We start from the raw sequence: 21,465 nt of genomic DNA on the forward strand, positions 1-21,465 counted from the left end.
TACGGTAGTTCCGGAAAGAAAACAAAGAACTCCGACGCAAAAATGTAATGTGAAATAGCTGGATTACAATTAACCTGCTAAAAGGTTAAAGATGTGCATGTTAACCTGCGCTGGCCCAAGAAATTTTGGCACTTGAGGCAAACCACAAAAATTGTACACACCCCACCAGGGGAGAAGGAGTGAGTGAAGATCTGCATCAAGGACAAGGGGGGAATGAAAAACTACATTGGGAATAAGGGGGTGAGTGAAGCTCTACATTGTGAACAAGGTGGGGGAAATAAAATCAACCTTACCCAATGGTTGATGTGGGAATCAAAGACCATTATTGGGGGAAAGGGGTCTGCTCTGAATCACATCAGGTGCCAAGGAGGTGACAGATCTAGCCTCAAAGTACTGCAGCTGCAGCCATTGCTGCTAGCACAGCGGCGGCAGCAGAGGGTGATGCATTCCCTGGAGGCCGCATCTGATGCCCCTGTGGATCCTGCTGCCCAAGGCAGTAGCCGCACCTTGTCTCATGGGTGGGTCGGCTCTGCTGTTGACATACTTAAACTCTAATTATCACTGACTTTAATTTTTGCATCTCACAGCCATTCAGCTCCTACCTCACATTCTTATATTTTACATTCCTGCCAACTACTATTTCACTTTGTGCCTCCGATGAAGCAGGCTTCAGTCCATGAAAGCTTAGGCCATAATAAATGTGTTAGTTTATAAGGCGACTATTAGAACATTATGCTAAAAGGCTAATTATTGGCTGAAGTTTCCATCCAAGTTTTTCTCCGCCTGTATTTTCCAAAAGCCCCAAAGACATTCTAATTTCACAGAGACTTTTTTCCCCAAAACTGTGTTTGAGTGTTTGGGCCAGATAATACTAATGCTAAAAACATGAGGAACGAAGCATCTGACAGCTGCTATTAATCCCATGAATTGCACCCTCCCCCCCCCTATTGACTGGGTGACCCTTTGCCTCTATTTTTAAATGAGCAATTAATACACAAACACCATGAGGAGGGGAATTAAGGCTATTTGATCACTATGTTCACTTCCTTGGATGAATGGCAGCTCGACTTCCGCTATCTTTTTCAAAAATGTAGCATAAAAAACATTATAGAATGACACTGTTTGAGAGCTATGAAATATTTACTAAGTCTTGAGGGAGAGGTCCCTAGAGATGTGGAGGAAATTGCAGATCGGTGAAATGATGCAGTAAATAAAATGCCCTTATTTTCAGATAAGGAATTGGAGGCATACAAGTTTAGTAACTTGGTAGAGAAGCTTAGCCAGCTATATTCCTGGCAGGAGAGCTAAACTAGTCAAATGAAACATTACAATTAACAGGAGTCTTGCCACAGGTTAATAGATTCTATGATACCATCTAAAGCAGTCATGGCATCCCCCACAGAATTTTGGGAGCTGTGGTTTGTTAAGGGTATGGAGAGTTACTGTATTAGGAGGCTCCTATGGCACTGTGGGTTAAACCACAGAGCCTAGGACTTGCCGATCAAAAGGTCGGCGGTTCGAATCCCCGCGACGGGGTGAGCTCCCGTTGCTTGGTCCCAGCTCCTGCCAAGCTAGAAGTTCAAAAGCACGTCAAAGTGCAAGTAGATAAATAGGTACCGCTCTGGCGGGAAGGTAAACTGCATTTTCGTGTGCTGCTCTGGTTCGCCAGAAGTGGCTTAGTCATGTTGGCCACATGACCCAGAAGCTGTACGCCGGCTCCCTCAGCCAATAAAGTGAGATGAGCGCTGCAACCCCAGAGTCGGCCACAACTGGACTTAATGGTCAGGGGTCCCTTTACCTTATTCCCTTCTCAGAACTACAATTTCCAAAGGTCTCTGTGAGATGGGGTTGAGAGCTAAACCTCTCTGAGAAAGCCATACCTGGAGAGGCCAGAGATTGAATCTGGGACCTTCTATATGGAAAACTGATGCTGTAACACTGAGCTATGTCTTTCCCCTAAATTACCATCACCATGGGACATCCAGCTTGGCTATTATCAGAGACAGAACATTGGACTATTGGAGACAGACCTTTGGTCTGGTCTAGTCAAGCATTTCTTTTGCTCTTCTGCATTTAATAATCCCCCCATGGGGGACCGACAATATGAAGACTGGCCGAGTTTCAGCTAAATTTAGATCTGACCAAAATGTTTCTCAGATTTTCTCCTTCATGCTTAAACGTGTGGAGGAGAAAGAAGGATTATGTTCCTGGCCCCACTCCTGAAGCTGCTGCATCCTGCTCATACCACCCATGATCTCTGCACACAGAGCCACACAAAGACCACCCGAGGTCTGACAAAGGGATGCCTGGAAAACCACAGCGAGTCGTGTGATCCTTCTCCCTTTTGCATGGATTCATTCTCCATATGGAGGGGAATGTCTGAAAAGAGATCTTGGCTGCCATCCTATGAACACTTATCTGACAATATGTCCCAATTTCACATAGTGCAACTTACTCCTGAGTAGACACTGAGTGCTACACTGCTAAGTCACATCAAAATCCGTGGCTCAGTTGATGACAACTAAGTTAAATCCCATTGATTTAGGCTACATACATGGCATACATTTGAGGAATTCTGGGAATTGTCATTTATTCCCCACAGGGCTGTAATTCCCAGCACACTTAACGAACTACAGTTCCCAGGATTCTTTGGATGAGAAATGTCTCTTAAAGGTATGGTATGTACACAGCCTTAATTAAACAAATTCAGTTACAGTGGTACCTCAAGTTAAGTACTTGATTCATTCCGAAGGTCCGTTCTTAACCTGAAACTGTTCTTAACCTGAAGCACCACTTTAGCTAATGGGGCCTCCCGCTGCCACTGTGCTATTTCTGTTCTCATCCTGAAGCAAAGTTCTTAACCCGAGGCACTATTTCTGGGTTAGCGGAGTCTGTAACCTGAAGCATATGTAACCTGAAGCATATGTAACCCAAGGTACCACTGTACATCCCATTGTTTCAATGAACTATAGCTAAAATAAGGCCAGCATGTTCAACCTAGACCAAAGGATTTTGATTTTTTTAAAAAGAGGCCTTTCTACATACATAGTGTTTCTATCCTTTTTCACAACATCCATAACTGGAGGAGGGCTTGTTTCCAGTTCGCAAAGCAAAAATCACCAAGAAACATTGCATAAATTTGATAAGAATTAGCACAGGACTTACAGGAATTCCTCGGGCTGATATTTTTTCTATAAACTTAAACTGGTGTACAGCCCAAGCCACTAAGTAGGTGCTCATTGGAACAGACTTTTGGAATGTCGTTACAGTCCAGCCGTTGCCCAGTGAACGTTTTTGCTGCGGGGAAAGTGAGGAAAAAAGAATCACAATGAAGCATTGTTTACAAGTAAATAACTTTCCCAAGACGAATATTTATCTTTATGTACAGAATGGGAGCAGGAAAGTTGTTGTTGTTGTTACTGTATTATTACTTTGGTTACACATAAAATGTGCCCTTTTCAATGTTAATGCTTTATTACTATTATAATAAATATATAATACCACCTCTTTCTAAGGGCACACTCTCCTAATCACCAAGAAGGCATAGTATGTCACTAGAAGGTAAATAATGTACTGCCCTCATGAAGTTACTTCTGAGGAAAACACAAGATGTCATAGCAGTTATCAGCCCTGTTCACACTAGCGATGGGCAAATCTGTCAATTTCAGTTCTCTCATCTTATCATTTCTCCAATCTTAAATTCAGTTCTCAGCATATCCAGAATAATTCTTTTTTTTTAATTAAACATAAGGTCCTCATAAAAAATAATCAGCAGGTTAGTCCAAATTTCTCCCAATATACATATATTTGTAAGCAGTTTTACCTAACATACACATTTCTGCAAAGCAAATTTTCCTAATAGCACACATTTTTGTATGTTATTTTCACTAATATGCATTTTTAACAACATTTCACCCCAGTATGTGTATTTTGGAACACATCATTTGGCTGAAGAATTGCATTGCAACATTCAGAGATGTGCGAATTTTGAAGGCTGGCTGTGCTTCAGTCTGCATATTGTTTCAGAATGTGCGAATTAGGTTGGTTCACCTTGACATGTGAACTGAATTGAATTTCTTCCCCATCCCTAACTCACACGTTACTCATGTGTCAGGCACTCCCAGTTTATAGCCAGGGGAGGCTATCCTTTTCACCCCCAATTCTCCATCAGTGTGCTACCTCAACCATCTAATGACAGCACACTGAGTGAGGTGCATAGGAAACTCTTCATAAGAGAACCATGCTCAATATGAGAGCCAGTGTGGTGTAGTGGTTAAGAGCAGTAGATTCGTAATCTAGGGAACCGGGTTCGCGTCTCCGCTCCTCCACATGAAGTTGCTGGGTGACCTTGGGCTAGTCACACTTCTCTGAAGTCTCTCAGCCCCACTCACATCACAGAGTGTTTGTTGTGGGGGAGGAAGAGAAAGGAGAATGTTAGCCACTTTGAGACTCCTTCGGGTAGTGATAAAGCGGGATATCAAATCCAAATATGTGGTCATTGGCAGGCAGTGTCATAAAAAAGGAGTAATGCATGAAAAGGTCTACTCTTGTACTGGAATTACATAGCTAAAAGCAGAAACTTAACCATGCCTATTTAAGTAAGTTGTATCGAATGCAGTGGGGCCTACTGCTTGGCAAGAGGGGTTAGGATTGCAACCTTAGCCAAGAAATATTCCAGTGTTTGGAAACTGATAAATGGGAATTTTTTGAGGGTTCACTGAAATTACTAGAAACTTATTGTGCAGTTTTACTTCAAAGCTTTTTGGTGGAACTTTCACATTTACTCATCAGAAGCCACAACTTCACTGTAGACAACTGCTGCTGAGGATTGGGCTTCACAGTTCAAATGTACTTATATTTTAATATTTTGGGTAGATTTGAGAGAAAACATTGCAATCAGTAACATTATTTCTAGACAATCACTGACTCCCTTAAAACACAAAATACGTAGTGTGGAGGAAATGTGGTAAGGTTATCTATAGTAGGGTTGCCATATTTCAAGAGGTGAAAATCTGGACACAAAAAGTTGTTGAGCTTTTTCAGGGCAATTTTACATTTGCTTTAAAATGTAAATTTCCCCTCAGGTGGGCATTTAGGACCCCACCAAAGAGGACATGTCCAGGAATTCCCAGATGTATGGCAACCCTAATCTATAGGCTAACTTTGCATATGTCAGGTCAGTTATGTTTATTACTGTGTAGAAGAAAATACTGCAATAACTACCAATTTTTCAACCACAAATTAAAACAGTGGGAGCTGTATGGCAATCAGAAACTGATGGGCAGAATCCAGTTTATAATTATGTGCTCTAAAATCCCAAGGAAATAAATGGGATGGATTCTGGGCATTTTCGCTGTGGCATCTCAAAGCCCCATATCATAAACAGGACATTTTACCTTAACAGAAATATTTAAAAGATATTTATATGGTATGATTTTTGCATATATTGTCTTTGACTTCTGCTAACAGTAATACAAAGTTTCTAGAACTTTGTACTAAAGCTGATGTTTATGTGAACTAACTTGGGAAATGTCTTTAGCCAGAAGTTTGTTGGGATGGAATTTGCATTTTAATTGTGCACTTAATTTGGAAATTTAGAAACTATTCATTCAAAGTTATGTGTTGGCTTTGACTTTCCACTAGGCTATTCACTGGACATTCTTTTGGCCAAGATCCATAAAATCATTTTCCGCTGCAAATCCCAGAGGCAGAGAACTTACGCCATTGACTTCCATAGAAGATTTGGAATTTAAGCCAAAGGAACTAAATATAACCATTTGTGAACCTATGACCTTTGCCTAGGAAAGGATTTTGACAAACATCCACATCTATGGTTTAACAAAAAAAGGAATATATTGTATAATGCCAAATGTTTTGCTCTTAATGCCCACTAACTCTGATATGAATTCCTCTAACAGACTATAACCCACCTACTCCAAAGTCATTTTTAGAGAATACTAATGGCTGCACCAACAGGCCATGTGATTTGGTGATCAATGCCACCAGGTTTCATGTATCATATGCGCATATAGACAAAGAATGCATACCTCCACTGGCATGTTTGATAGAGCTTCATATGTGTCTTCATGGAAAATGGATATATTATAAGTTGCCTTTATGTTAGGTTCATCAAAGCAAGGAAATGATTTTCGTGCATCTGTTGGCTCATGATCAGTGGCTGCTATACTCCTTTGGAAAGAAACGACAGTTACATCAAACCATTATTCGCAAATAGATAATTAGACCTAGTATGAAAGCAGTAAAGGGAATTTTTCATATGAAAGAAATGGGATAATCTTTCTCCTATGGCTCATATCATAACCTGTGGGATCACCTTACCCAATATATGCCTGCTCGACCATTTCAATCTGCAGAACTGCTATGGGTACCACATAAGACTGGTTCTGCATTTGTAATAAATCAATCTTTTAGTCTGGCAGCACCTACACTGTGGAACTCCTTGCCTGTTGACATGAGGCAGGCACCTTCACTGTACTCTTTTTGGTATCTGCTAAAAGCATTTTTGCTTAGACGAGCCTATTCAGATGTGTAGAATGTGGATGTATGCTTTAGTCTGTTTTTAGTTTACTGCTGATTTTATGTTTTGAACAATTTACAAAATTGCGTGTGTGTTTTTTAAACAAAGCGGTGTATAAATTTCATGAAATAAAACAAATAAAAAATAGTCTTAAGACAAAGTAAAGCTTGAAAGTGTAATTATCCTGCATAACCTGTGAACCCACAAGCCAAATACAGCTTAAAAGCCCTTATGGTGCTTGACAAATGCATTGTTTATTTATTCCCAGTCAGCCAGGAAAATAGGTATTGACTGCATTTGGCTCAGTTGCAAAGGCCTAGATAAAACTATGATGACATGATCCATAGGTTTGCTTTGACCAGGGATGGATGAAACTAACATACAGTATTTCAGCATCTCTTAAGTTTCTCGTTTCTTCAATCTTAAACTCAGCTCACCCCATTTCCACATCAGTTTGCAATTCTCCATAATACGTATGAAAACTCATAAGCATCTAACTGCACATTTATTCTCATATACACATTTTTGTGTGCAATTCTGCCAAATACACACATTTTTGCAAGTCCCCCCCGAAGGACTACATTTTTCTTTATTATTTTTACTAATATATTTTATGCACACTTTTTCCTAAGACACCTATTTTGAACACATTGTTTTGGTTGGAGAATAGCATTGCAAAATTCAAAGAAGTACTTTTTTTTAAGAATGGGGGAAGATTTGGTTTGACTTCTGTGGTTTAGGGAAGCATGGGTTAGTTAGGTTCACATTCAAATGCAAATTGAATAATAATAATAAAATCTCTTCCCAGCTGTGACTGAGTGGGCCAACCAAATTAATGTTTTGAGATGGTGAATTTGGACCCATGTAAAATTCTGTGTATGCTGAAACATTTGTGTGATTGCACCCACCCAGCTTGCTACTTACCACATAACTACCACCTCACAACTCCCTCCACATCCAAAACTTTATGCTCACATTTATTAATTTGTGGCATTTTTAACCTGCCCATCACCATATGGTCCCAGGGCAGGAATGGTTAAAACAACAAGAAATAACAGTAAAACTCAGATCACATGAATATAAATTTAAGTCCTCATTGTTATAAACATCACTTAAAATCATAGTTTAAAGAATAAAACCTAACACTATACCGCTACAGGTAAACACACAATTTCATATTTGGTAAATATGGGCTGGGCAAACTGCTGGAAGTATCATGGATGAAGAACCTAAGAGGAGCCAATTGGATCAGGCCAATGACCCACCTAGTCCAGCATCCTGGTCTTACAGTGGCTGACCAGATGCCTCTGAGAAGCCTGCAAGCAGAAGAGCACTCTGCCCAACCGAAATTCCCTGCAACTGATATTCAGAGGCACAATGCACACATTTTCAGCAAACCCATTCAGCAAACCCATGCTTGGCAGGGGGTTGGACTCAATGGCCCTTGTGGTCTCTTCCACTCTATGATTCTATGATTCTATATGAATGTCCCCATGTCGACTACCAAATGAACCTCCACTGTTTTGGCCCATACTGAGTCTCATCACCAGAAAGACTGCAGTCCCCCACCCCTCCTTTTCTGTGCATACACACCTGTGATAGATAGCTTTAAGCAGCTTGTCAAATGCTAGCTGAAAGCAGCACATTCATAACAGGGACATTGATCACTCTGAGATAACCATGCACATCTGCCTTTCGTTGTTCATGGACAAGAGTATAATGACAATCTTGGTGGTCTGAATACTGATAGGATGCAGCAAAATAAATGGCTGTGGAACACCATTGCTATAAATTGATATAGTGATATTTGCCCTAACAGCTGGTACCAGAACATCTTACCTGCCTGGGATATAAATGACTGAGGAAAATAGGGTCATTAAAATTGTTGCCAAGGTTTACATAAAATATCTGCTCCCTAAATGGAATCAAGCTCTTCTTATCAACATAGCATTCAAGGATGGAGCATGATTGATGGGAGAACACAGCTAAGTTGTCTCTTCAATTAATTCAGAATGCTGGTAGCTTTCCAACCACACGTCTGTAGATACGTTTGAGCTACATAAAAGTAGTTCCCCCCCCTTCTTTTAAAAAAGAAATAAAGCAAAAACAAGAAGTAATTAAGAGTGAAGGAACATAGCTTGTAACATTCCTGAAGATCTATAAGTTATCTCGCCAGTCAATTTGTCAATGTCCTAGTGTCCTTGGCATTTTCCTAGGACTCCCTAAATGCTTAACTGATCATAAAGAACTTATAATAGTACATTCAAATCTGAAGAATTAGTGAGATACCAAGCAAATGGGATATTTTTTTTAAAAAAAAGTGGGCATAAAAATGGGCTGTACAAACTTTAAGGTCAGACCTCTCTCTGCACCCACAGAAAGGGAAATATGCAAATGTCCTACATGCCTTGAAAATCTTCTCAGAAAGACTATACAGTCGTACCTTGGTTTTTGAACAGCTTAGTTCCCAAACGTTTTGGCTCCCGAATGTCACAAACCTGGAAGTGACTGTTCCAGTCTGTGAACAATTTTTTGAATCCAAATGTCCTACAGGGCTTCCGGGGGTTCTAATTGGCTGCAGGAGCTTTCTGCAGCCAATCAGAAGCTGTGATTTGGTTTTCAAACATTTTGGAAGTCGAATGGACTTCCAGAATGTTGAACGGAACTTTGAATTCCAAAGTACAACTGTGCTTTCAAGAAGTCAGACTAAAAAGCAAATATATTGTTGCATGTCAGTGGTTCAAGGTGCCTACCCAGGGTTCAGTTTCCTTGGAATGAGGGACAGCAGAGACTGTGGCATCTTTAGCATATGTGGTTTATTTACACACACATATACAATGTGAGCCAATGATGGAGGGACTCACAACATTAACAGCCCAGAAGGTCCCACAGCCACATCCTCAGATTCAAACAGAAATCAAGGATGTCTCTCCCTCTTAGGCTTCTGCCTACTACAGCCTGCTTCTAGCTTCTAGCTCACACATTCTAGCTCTAGCTTCTGTTTTTCTAGCTACCAGCCAGTTGAGGGAGGGGGACCCATCCATTTGTCCTCTGGCACAGAACCACTTCCTTTGTCACCTTAATGACCCAAAAATGGGGGCCATTATGTCACCAAGAAGTTGGCCTGGCTATTCCAACAACTGAATCCTTGCTGGATCAAGGAATTAGTAGGGGCTCAGGCATACAGCGTAACTACTCCCCCTCGCAACAATATTTTCAGCAAGATGGCTTATGTCAATCAACTGTAGAACTAGTGAAACATTATTCGCATGAGAAATTGCATTTATTTAAGATTATTTAAATTTACTGCAACTAGTTTAGGTATTGCTTACATCATGTTCTATTTATATAGATGCTTACAATTTGACAGCATAAATACACTAAATTCTTAATCACAGAAGCAACAGCACACATCTTCATTCATGCCATAATGGTGTTTCAGTTATTTATTGCTCCTTTCTCTTCTTTGTGGGTTTACAGAATGCTCCAGTATTATGCCGGCAGCTTCCTTAAATGGTGAGATTTTATTTTATTTTTTAAAAGATATTTATTAAAAGTTTAATAGTTACAGAAAAAAGAAAAAAGAAACAGTAAAAAATTCACAATACATCAAAAATAAAGAGAAAAAAACAAAAAAGTTTCATGAAGAAGAATTTACAGGGGTTGGTCAAGGCTTTGGAAATGGTATAGGTGCAATTTATTCAGAACAGAAGGCTAAATTAATTGTGAATAACGTAGTGACGGAAGAATTTAAGATTGAGAAAGGAACATGACAAGGTTGCCCAATTTCCCCATTGCTTTTCATATCGGTCCTGGAGGTTTTGCTAAATATGATTAGAAAGGACCAATTGGTAAAAGGTATACAAGTGGGAGCCAAACAGTACAAACTGAAAGCATTTGCTGATGATTTGGTATTGACTTTACAGGAGCCAGAATCTAGTACTAAAAGAGTTCTGGAACTGATTCAAGAATTTGGTCAGGTAGCAGGTTTTAAGTTGAACAAGACGAAAATTAAGGTTTTAGAGAAAAATCTAACGGAGATCGAGAGAGATAAGTTTCAGAAGGAGACAGGATTAACACTGGTTAAGAAAGTGAAATATTTAGGGGTTAATATGACGGCTAAGAATGTGAATTTATTTAAGGATAATTATGAAAAATGTTGGACTGAAGTGAAAAAGGACTTAGAAATATGGTCAAATTTGAAGTTATTGTTGTTAGGTTGAATTGCTGTGATAAAAATGAATGTATTGCCAAGAATGCTGTTTCTGTTTCAAACATTGCAAATTTTGGACAAAATGGACTGTTTCAAGAAGTGGCAGAGAGATATCTCTAGATTTGTCTGGCTGGGCAAGAAGCCTTGTATAAAATTTAAGATATTAACTGATGCTAAAGAAAGAGGTGGATTTGCCCTGCCAGACCTTAAACTTTAGTATGAATCAGCCGCTTTTTGTTGGCTGAGAGAATGGATGCTTCTTGAAAATACTGACGTGTTGGATTTGGAAGGTTTTAACAATTTATTTGGTTGGCATGCATATCTGTGGTATGACAAGGTTAAAGCACATAAAGCGTTTAAAAACCATATTGTCAGGAAAGCACTGTTTAATGTCTGGATAAGATACAAAGACCTATTAGAAAATAAAACCCCGAGATGGCTGTCAGCAATGGAAGCAAAGGCTCAGAAAAAACTCAATATGGAGGCCAAATGGCCGAAGTATTGGGAAATTCTGGAGCAAGAGGGAGATAGACTAAAACTGCAGAGCTTTGAAAAATTAAAAAACAGAGTGCGAGACTGGCTCCATTATTATCAAATAATGGAGGCATATAATCTGGACAAAAAATTAGGCTTCCAGGTGGAAAAATCAAAATTGGAAACAGAATTGTTAGACCCCAAAGTTAAGAATTTGTCAAGAATGTATAACTTGTTGTTGAAATGGAATACTCAGGATGAAACGGTGAAATCTGCTATGATCAAATGGGTGCAAGATGTTGGACATAACATTATGATGGCTGACTGGGAACAGTTATGGACCACAGGTATGAAATTTACGGCATGTAATGCCTTAAGAGAGAACCTAATGAAAATGATCTATAGGTGGTACATAACACCAGTCAAGCTTGCAAAAATCTACCATTTGCCTGATAACAAATGTTGGAAATGTAAGGAGACTGAAGGTACATTCTTTCACCTTTGGTGGACATGCCCAAGGATTAAGAACTTCTGGGAGATGATTTATAATGAAATGAAAAAGGTATTTAAATATACCTTCCTGAAGAAACCAGAGGCCTTTCTCCTAGGCATGGTCGGCCAATTGGTGCCAAAGAAGGATAGAACTTTTTTTATGTATGCTACAACAGCAGCAAGAATACTCATCGCAAAGCACTGAAAGACACAAGATTTACCCACCCGGGAAGAAGGGCAGATGAAGCTGATGGACTACATGGAATTGGCGGAAATGACTGGCAGAATCCGAGACCAGGGAGAAGAGTCGGTGGAAGAAGATTGGAAAAAATTCAAAGTATATTTACAGAAATATTGTAAAATTAATGAATGTTAGAAGGATGCTGGAATGAAGTTACATGGTTTTAGCAGAAATGTTATAAAGAACTAAGTAAAAATAGATTGTTAATGGGCCAAAGTTTAAAATTTAAGGTTAGATTGTGTTAAGATAAATTATAGAACAAAAATTGAGAAAGATGGAAAGGGTTTGCTGAAATAGCTAATTGAACAAGAATACAAAAAAGGGAGGTGTGAGGAGGTCAATGATACAAGTAAATGAAAGGTAGAGATATAGAGATATTGGATGTGTTTTTTAAATGTTTTTGCTTAAATGGTGAGATTTTATAAGCAATTGCTTTTGAAGCAGGACTCAAGACCCTCCAAGTGTCCCTTTTTTCCAGGGACGTCCTTGATTTAGAGAAGCCATCCTGGTTTCTGATTTGATCCCAGAATGTCCCACTTTTCCTTAGGATGTCCCGATTTTCATTTGAGAAATGTTGGAGGGTATGGAGTTATCCAACTGCCAAGCCATCTGAAGGCAATCCTGTATAGGGAATGTTTTTTAAATGTTTAATGTGGCATTATGTTTCATTATGTCTTTATATCTGTTGAAAGCTGCCCAGAGTGCTGGGGCAACCCAATAAATAGTACAATTATCATTATGGAATGGGACATCCCTACTTTCATCGGAGAAATGTTAGAGGGTGTGGGACTCCCTCTTCTGAGGTTCTTTGACCCTTGCATTCCACTACCAGTAAGAATGGAACCTGATGACTTATTTATAATGTGACAACTGACCATTCAGCTGGTCTGTCTTGTTTCATTGTGGACTTAAAAGGTGCAAGGAAGGATGGAGGAAAAATCTGCAGTTCTACAGCAGCATCTTGGTCATTCCCCAAGTTGATGGGGCTCATTTGATAACAATAGGAAACCAAGTCTTTAATGTCATTTGCCCAGTATTGTGGAACGCTAACTGAGTCAGACTTATTGGTCTACCCTTGAGTTAAGGCCCCTCCCTTAAATTTGCCACTTCTCCAGATTTTGTGATGTAGTTCTTCAGTCAAAGAATGTATACCAAAATATGTATATTAGGGAAAATAATATACATTCTTCTGCAAAGATGCTTATACTAGGCCAAATTTTGCGGAAAATATGTATATTAGGAGACATGAGCGATAAAATGAATATGAATGTTCATGTAGGCTTTGCTTTCTTTAAATCAGAATGCACTGAAGAACTGAAAAACCAGAAGTTCACCCATCCCTAGGTGCAAGACCTATAGAAATGAATGGGAGCAATGCAAAAGCATTTGCAAATAGCTCTTATTCATTTCAGTGAATGCAGAATAACTGCCCAATAGATGATGCACAATGAGAACAGTAAAAAGATCTCTAGGTTGTACAATATTTGTTAAGGGCTTTATAAATAATAATAATTAGACGCTGTGTTCTCTTTGTATTGAGAAAATGGCAATAGAAGGTGAAATATTTGCTTTCAAAATCCATTATGTTGTGTTACAATAAAACTCTTCCTTTTCTTCAAGGCTTGTCCTGCCCCCATCATTTGCATTATAGTGTCTAGGCCTTACAAATGAGAACCAGAAGCAAGAAACGTGTAAAGACACTGAATATTTACGTGCATCTGTGACTGCTTCCAGCTGTTGTTCCCAAAATAAAACATGACCGAAGCTGTGATGAATTGCCTTTGGAAAAAAATTGGCCAAACACATATTTTCAGTGAAATTGTCAGCCTATTATAGAAGGCAATCCAATTTTGGCTTTAAACGCACAGTTAAAGCACCGTTAAACCACATTACTTCCCCCAAATCATTCTGGGAGCTTTAGTTTGTTAAGGGTGCTGGGAACTGTAGCTCTGTGCAAGGTACAAGTACAGTTCCCAATATTCTTTGCAGAAAGCCATGCACTTTAAATATATGCGATGAACAAAGCTGAAGTACAAATTAGAGGGGAAAAAGAAATTAGCCCAACTGATAATGAAAATACATCCCCCAAGTCATTTCAAAGGCAAAACTGATATCAATGAATGGCTAGCTTGTTTTTCACCTCAATCATTTGTATCCATAGCTGCCACCTCCTCAGCAGATTTCTTTTTAAATAAGGATGTGTCTTCTGCTGCTGCCACCTGCTATTATATTCTCCTAATTCTCGTATCAAGTTGGGACCTAGTTACCCGTCAGTAAGAGGATTGGTTGGGGAAATTTGCCAAGGAGTATTAATTCAATGTCCATTGATATAGGTAGCCCCCACCTAGTTTTCCTGAATGGCATCTAAATTCAGTGTTCTGCAGACAGATTGACTGAAGACACAGATGGGGAGTGTTTCAAGATGTGCTTGCTATGAGTCAGTTATCTGTTACATAAAACAAACCCCGCTTTCAAAAAAACCCTGTTTGCTGAATCCCTTTGTCTATCCATCTCTGTTTCAGGGTATGCCAATTTGCATTCTGATTGCCATTTCTTACTTTAAAGCTCACCATCCATTTAAAGCACCCTTATACCACTTTAACAGACATGGATTTCCCCAAATAATCCTGGGAACTGGTTTCTTTAAAAGCTTCTTTTTAATTCAATGGGTATGCAACTTTATAAAAAATAAATATACACATCATGGATATGGTAAGTATACAAAAGAGAGAGAAAATAGCAGAAACATAGAATGTACAATTACCGTATTTTTTGCTCTATAAGACTCACTTTTTCCCTCCTAAAAAGTAAGGGGAAATGTGTGTGCATCTTATGGAGCGAATGCAGGCTGCGCAGCTATCCCAGAAGCCAGAACAGCAAGAGAGATTGCTGCTTTCTCTGCGCAGCGATCCCTCTTGCTGTTCTGGCTTCTGAGATTCAGAATATTTTTTTTCTTGTTTTCCTCCTCCAAAAACTAGGTGCGTCTCGTGGTCTGGTGCGTCTTATAGAGCGCAAAATACGGTATATACTGCCCTTCATTTAAGGACCCCTGGGGAGTTTTTAACATAAAAAGCACAATAATACGTGACATAATAACAAACAAAATCCCACCCATATATAAAGAGTGAAAACATTAATATCTAATTGTAAGGAAAAGGGTAAGGGGGGGAAATGGACAAATGGACAAATGTGGTAAGTCATAGATGAAGAAAACAAGCAGGGAAAGTACTAGTTAAAAGTACTTCCAGATAAATTCATACTTTGCGGGGACTGTATTGAAAAAGGGTGATTATTAAGGTCAGTGCTATTTTTCCAGAAAAAGAGGTGCCGGAACTGACCTTGGTGTCTTACGTTGGTGTCACAGAGTTATTCTGCTTTTTCTATTCAGAATGATCTGTTAGATATCCTAAACTCTCACAGAACTGCAGTTCTCAGGGAAGACTGAAAATGTCAAGCCTGGAGTCTACACGTTGCCTGATGAGCTCTCATTTCTGTCAGTAAAATGGTGCTGCCAAATAGCCATTTACAAGATATGATCAAGATGCATCATTCTGAAGCATCAATTAGAGTCTCGTACAAAGGAAGGCCAGAAGAGACAGTATATCTCTTGTCTACCTAAATAAGGGCATGGGGAGCTAAACCTGACTTTGTTTCTGGTTGGTGCACTTTTGGCTTTGACAATAGGGAACAGAAATATCTCCAATCATACTCATTCTCCTGTCTTCAGGCTTGCCTACCTATAATTCAAAGCAGATGGGGGAGTAAAGTTCAAAATCTCACTCAGATACATCTGGTTCTTAGGCTAGTAAAATGATTCACCCTGATGCTACTCTGATTTTAACATAGCATGGGGCTGGGTCCAATATTTACAGTGCCATTCTATGCAGTCTCCCTGTGTTCTGTGGAGCTTACTCCTATGAAAGTGTGTTCAGGATTGCAGCCTTATGCATTAGTAACTTTGTATTAATGCAACATTTTTATAAGTAACTGTCTTTTTGTAATATTTTGTTTCCGTTATCTATTGTTGCTTCTTTTTTTTGTACACCGCTTAGGGATATTTTAAATATATTAAGTAGTATATAAATTAAATAATCAAATCAAATTAATGGTGACAAAACTTATAAACAGCACTGAAGTGTTGCATTCATTGGATGGGGATCTCTATACTGCACTTGTAGAGCTTCACTGAAGGCATAATACATTATGGAGGACTAAGCTTCTGGAATAAGGTAGATCAATGGTGTGGACCCTTTTGGGAACATAGGAAGAGGCCTTATATCAAGTCAGACCAATGGTCCATCTAGCTCAGTGTTGTCTACCCTCGAGCGACGTGGGTGGTGCTGTGGTCTAAACCACTGAGCTTCTTGGGCTTGCCGATGGGAAGGTCAGTGGTTCAGATCCCCGCAACAGAGTGAGCTCCCGTTGCTCTGTCCCAGCTCCTGCCAACCTAGCAGTTCGAAAGCACGCCAGTGCAAGTAGATAAATAGGTACTTCTGTGGCAGGAAGGTAAATGGTGTTTCCGCGTACTCTGGTTTCTGTTACGGTGTTCCGTTGCACCAGAAGCGGTTTAGTCATGCCGGCCACATAACCCGGAAAGCTGTCTGTGGACAAACACTGGCTCCTTTGGCCTGAAAGCGAGATGAGTGCCATAACTGCATAGTCGCCTTTGACTGGACTTAATCGTCTAGGGGTCCTTTACCTTTTTACTTTTACCTTTGTCGACCCTCTCCAAGGTTTCAGGCAAGAGCCTCTCCAGTCCTGCCTGGAGATGCTAGCAATTGAAGCTGGTACCTTCTAGTATTGATACATCACCCAGGACCAGTTTGAAGGCCAGAACACAATGGCCCACCATCACACTTTGGCCCTCAAGCTGAGGGAGGAATGAGACACGAGGTGCCAGAGCCGATGCAACTTGTTTTTTCCCTCGACACCACAGGTGCTGGTGACTCCCTCCGTTACCAGTGCCCAGCACATGGAGGAACAAGCTCCATTGGCCCTGGACCTGAAAGGTGCCATGGCCAATGGAGCTTGTTCCTCCCTTGTCGCCCAGGCATTGGTGGAGGAGGGAGCTGAGGTGGTTTCACCCCAGTGCCTCGCGGCACCAGGCCCAATGCAGCCTGTTCCTTCCTCCACTTTTCAACATCGTGATGCATCACTATATTGCGATGTCTGGGTGGTGATACATAGAGATGTTGAAAAGCTGATATCACCCATCTCTAGTACCTTCTGTATGCAAAGCAAATGCTCTTCCTCTGAGCAGCATCCCTTCCCCACAAAATTCAAATTGTTCAGCCCGAGAGGCACATTCTTTTAACAGTAAGCTTCTGAAGACCATAGGCTGATTATTACACACACTCACACACTCCCCTCTGTCCTGCATTCAGACAAGCGAAAAGCATTATCAAAGTTCAGTGATAAATTCCAGCCAGGCACTCAGAGTGCAAAGCAGGATCAAGGGAAGAGTTCCAAGGGCCAGACTGAGAGGGCTGGTGGGCCATATTAGGGTCCTGGACCTGAGATCACCTACCATGAAGGAGGTGCTAATATTTTGTATGGCCTGAACTGGATACATTTGCTATACAGAAAACATGAATGTAGAATGTCTAACAGATGAGATTTTGGACTAGGCTATGTGGCCAGGAGATTCAATAACAAGCAGTGAAAGGAAGTAAGAACTACACACTCAATTCAATATACAGGTCCCATTGTCAGCACAAAAGGAAGTCGATGTAGAACACAGCTTCTAACTTTAAGCACAAGTAGTTCAGAAAAGCGCATCCAAAATGATCAAGGGGCTTGAGCTCCCCTATGAGTAAAGGTTACAACAGTTTGCATGTTTCCATTTAGACGGATAAGAGCTGGGCAGGATAGAGGTATATAAAATTATGTACTGTGTGTTGGAAGTGGATAGAAGTTTTTCATAATACTAGAACCCAGGGTCATCCAATGAAGCTGAATGCTGGACTGTTGAAAGGAAATAGTTCTTTACTAAGCTAAACTAAGGAGTTTGTTACTGCAGGATGTAACAATAGTCACTAACTCAGCCAGCTTTAAAAGGTGATTTGACAAATTCATGGAGGATAAGGCTAACAATGGCTTTTAGCCATGACTGCGGTGTCCTGCTTCTGGTATCAGAGACAGCATGCCTCTGAATACAAGTTGCCAAGGAGTACTAAGCAGGAGGAGTGCTGTCACACTGAAGTTCTGTTTCAGAGTTTCCCATAAGCATCTGCTTGGCCACTGTCCACAGGATGAGGGACTAGATGGGCTTTGGATCAGATCTGACAGGGCTCTTATGTTAGGGTTACCCATTTCCCGGGGACAGTCCCTGGGTTTACGAATAAGTCCCCAGACAAATTCCATCCTTGGAATGTCCCCGGATTTCATCTAATGTCCCCGGGAATGTGATCTAATGTCCCCGGGAAACGCAGCAGCAGCAGTCTCAGCAGCCCAGAGCAGTAGGCTCTGGCTGGCTTCAGGAGCTGCTCAGAAGTCCCCATATGATGGTGGTGCAGGGGTTCTAAGATGCAGCTTCCGGGCTGCCTCCACCTTCCCTGACCCCACCAACTAAGCTGTGAAGGGAGGCTTCATGCTGCCTATCGGAGCAGCCTCCCAACTCGTGCAAGCAGGAGCGGGGCAGGGATCTCTCAGCTGTGAAGGGAGACTTCACACTGCCTATCAGAGCTTGCGTGCAAGCAGAAGGGGACAGGGATCTCTCAGTTAGGCAACGGGAAGCCTCCCTTCCCAGCAGAGGGATCCCCGCCCCCCTCCCGCTTGCAGGCAAGTAGGAATGGGGTTGGGGCTTCTTCAGTGGGAAGGGAGGCATCACACTGCCTGAGAGATCCCTGCACGCAAGTAGGAGTTGGGACGGGGCTGCCCCGAAAGACAGTGTGAAGCCTCCCTTCCCAGCTGAGGGATCCCTGCCCCCTCCCGCTTGCACACAAGTAGGAATGGGATTGGGGCTGCTCTGATGGGAAGGGAGGCTTCACACTGTCTGAGCCTCACCGCCACTGCTGTCCTTGGCCCTCCTTCTCTGCCTTCCATGCCTGAGATCTCACAGCTTCCCCACCACCACCACCGAAGAACCAAGAATGCAGGGGCTGCCCAGGCTCATGGAGAAAGGAGACAGGAAGACTCAGAGGAAGGGAAGACATGGCGGTTGAGGTCAAGGCAGCGGCTGCCCCTCTGCTACTGCCATTGCTGCAGCATCAACGTCCTGTACGTGTAGTATGTATGTATGTATTTTTATGTACGTATGCATGTATTTAATTAAAGTGTCCCTGGATTCATTGAAAAATCTGGTAACCTTATCTTATGTCTATATGGGTAGGAATCTACTAATGCTGCAGCAGAGTGCAGCTGAAAACACCAGCTGCGCTCTTGAAGTTGCTGCAGTCATGAGGATGGGAAGCAGCAGTCAAGATGCCAGTCATCCAGCCTCTGATGCATTTCTGCATGCTACTTTACAGCAGCAAACTGTGCTGCCATATTGCTGCCAAACTGTTATACATAAAGACAGGCATATAGAACATAGACAGCTGCCACATACTGAATTCATCTAGCAGACTATTGTCTACACTGACAGACTCTCCAAGATTTTGGAAAAGAGTCTCTCCCTAGCCCTACCTAGAGACATTGAGAGTGGAATCTGGTATCTTCTCTACGGAAAGCTGATGGTGCTCAACTCCTGATCTATCGCCCGTCCCTGCAGATATTTTGCAGGCAATAAAAAGAGAGCCTTTTTGCTTTTTTCAAAATTATTTTGAGCACCTTTCTGTAAACATAAGGCAGAAATTTATAGCAAAAAATACAACGAACTCTCCTTACAACTTTCAAATAGACGCATTTAAATTAGACTGATCAGGAACAGATTCTGGTCCATGAACTTAGAGAGAGCTTAAAGTCTTCATTGTCTTAGCACATTCAAATGCACATTGAATTCTGTATATATGGGTTGAAATGGTAAACAAAGGTAAACACTCTCCCCAAAACTCAGAATGACATTATAAATAATCTATCTGCCAACCACCCAATTGCCATCTTTCTTAATATTCACTAAATTCATTTGAAAATATGCAGTTTACGTTGAAAAAAAGGAAGATTAGAGAGAGGGGAAGGGAGACAGAGAGAAACTTGGAGCAAAAATTAATAGCAGAAATATGTTGAAAAAAAGAAAGATTTACTTGTTTTGTCCATCTTCCACGTAGGTTGTTCTATAAAAGCCAACCAGGGATCCATTTAAACGGCCTTGGAACATCATGGTCAGTAAATAGGCGTCATTTCCACTGGTGGGAGCCAGCTCTTCTTCTGCCTCTACCACCACATATTCCTGTGGTTTGTACTCAAAGCAATGCTTTAGGGTAATTGACTGGCCGGACGATTTCATGAGCAAGGGCATCCTGGTAATCTTAGTCTCTCGGAGGTGAAGCCACAAGTGCCTGGTTGGGCTTCCCAACTGGATGGTGATAGTGACTGATCCATCGTACAAATCTGCTTCCATCTCAGGCTTCAGTATCAGGTCATAATGAATCGGACTAACATAGGTGGGTAGCCTGAAATTTTTCCAATCTCCACTTTCATTATTTTCAGCCGGGCATGGATCTGTCTCACCTGGAGCAGGGCTTGCAGTGGGTGATGCAGTTGACACTGAAGTGGGTGATGCAGTCGGCACTTTCCCATTTTCTTCTGAAGGACAGTCCTGCGGTTTTAAGCCCAGGCCCAGGCCCAGGCCCAAAATTAAACCTACAGCAGCTATCACGCCACAGATAAGGGCCACATGTTTGCTCTTCAAGCAGTACCTTTTGGATGACTTATCTTCCATATCCATTCTCTGCATCTCCACTCCCCCTGGACCAAAGCTATATATCCAACATTAAAAAGGCTGATAAAACAACAGTGCTGTAGCCTTTAAAAATATATGCACACCTATTGGTTTAGCAAGCTCTGCTTATGTTTAATAGTTTTCTCTCTCCCTCACCCCCTCGCTCACTTACTTTTCCGTTCTCTCTGCCTCACTCCCCAGCCACTTCCCTCCTACAGAAACTCAAGTTAACTTCTTTCTTTTCTTTTTTTAAAGAAAGTTTATCCGTAGGAAAGTGAACAGTAAAGAAGGATTTGTCTAGAGAGCGGAGACAGAGGAAATTAACACAGAAGAACATTGTAGCTGCTGCAAACGCTTCTTATAAGCAGTTGCAACCCCACCCCCAACTCCTCCTGCTCTGGTCAGAGTTAAATATAAAACAGCGCTGTGTTAATCAGCAGTTGGAGATGATCAAATGCCAAGGCTCGGTCAGCAGCTTTCCAAAAGGGAGATCACAGACTGAGAGGTGTGTGCAACTCCTCAGAAACCTCAACCTTTGTCACTACCTGTGGTTTCCCCCTCCCTGGTATCTTTTATGAGCAATGATTTCCTTGAACTTCCACCCCAGATATTTGTGCAAGGGGAAAAAATCCCATGGTTCTCCCCCTTATTTCCCCCTCTCTTAAAAAAAACACATGTCTCATTAT

The 21,465-nt window shown here is 41.2% G+C and overlaps 1 protein-coding gene across 1 annotated transcript in view; it reads right to left on the minus strand.

Moving 5' to 3' along the window:
* Positions 1 to 21,117, minus strand: part of ENPEP (glutamyl aminopeptidase) — a 57,356-nt gene extending 36,239 nt beyond the window's left edge. The window contains exons 1-3 of the mRNA XM_081207533.1: positions 20,142 to 21,117; positions 6,048 to 6,189; positions 3,166 to 3,297 (exon numbers count right to left, since the gene is read on the minus strand). Of these exons, the coding sequence (XP_081063659.1) occupies positions 3,166 to 3,297; positions 6,048 to 6,189; positions 20,142 to 20,794 (927 nt within the window). The 5' untranslated portion in view covers positions 20,795 to 21,117. The remainder of the gene's footprint in view (positions 1 to 3,165; positions 3,298 to 6,047; positions 6,190 to 20,141) is intronic.
* Between the last annotated feature and the right edge of the window lie 348 nt (positions 21,118 to 21,465).

This window comes from Podarcis bocagei, assembly GCF_964188305.1.
Source record: "Podarcis bocagei genome assembly, chromosome: 9".
In the NCBI taxonomy this organism is placed as follows: domain Eukaryota; kingdom Metazoa; phylum Chordata; class Lepidosauria; order Squamata; family Lacertidae; genus Podarcis; species Podarcis bocagei.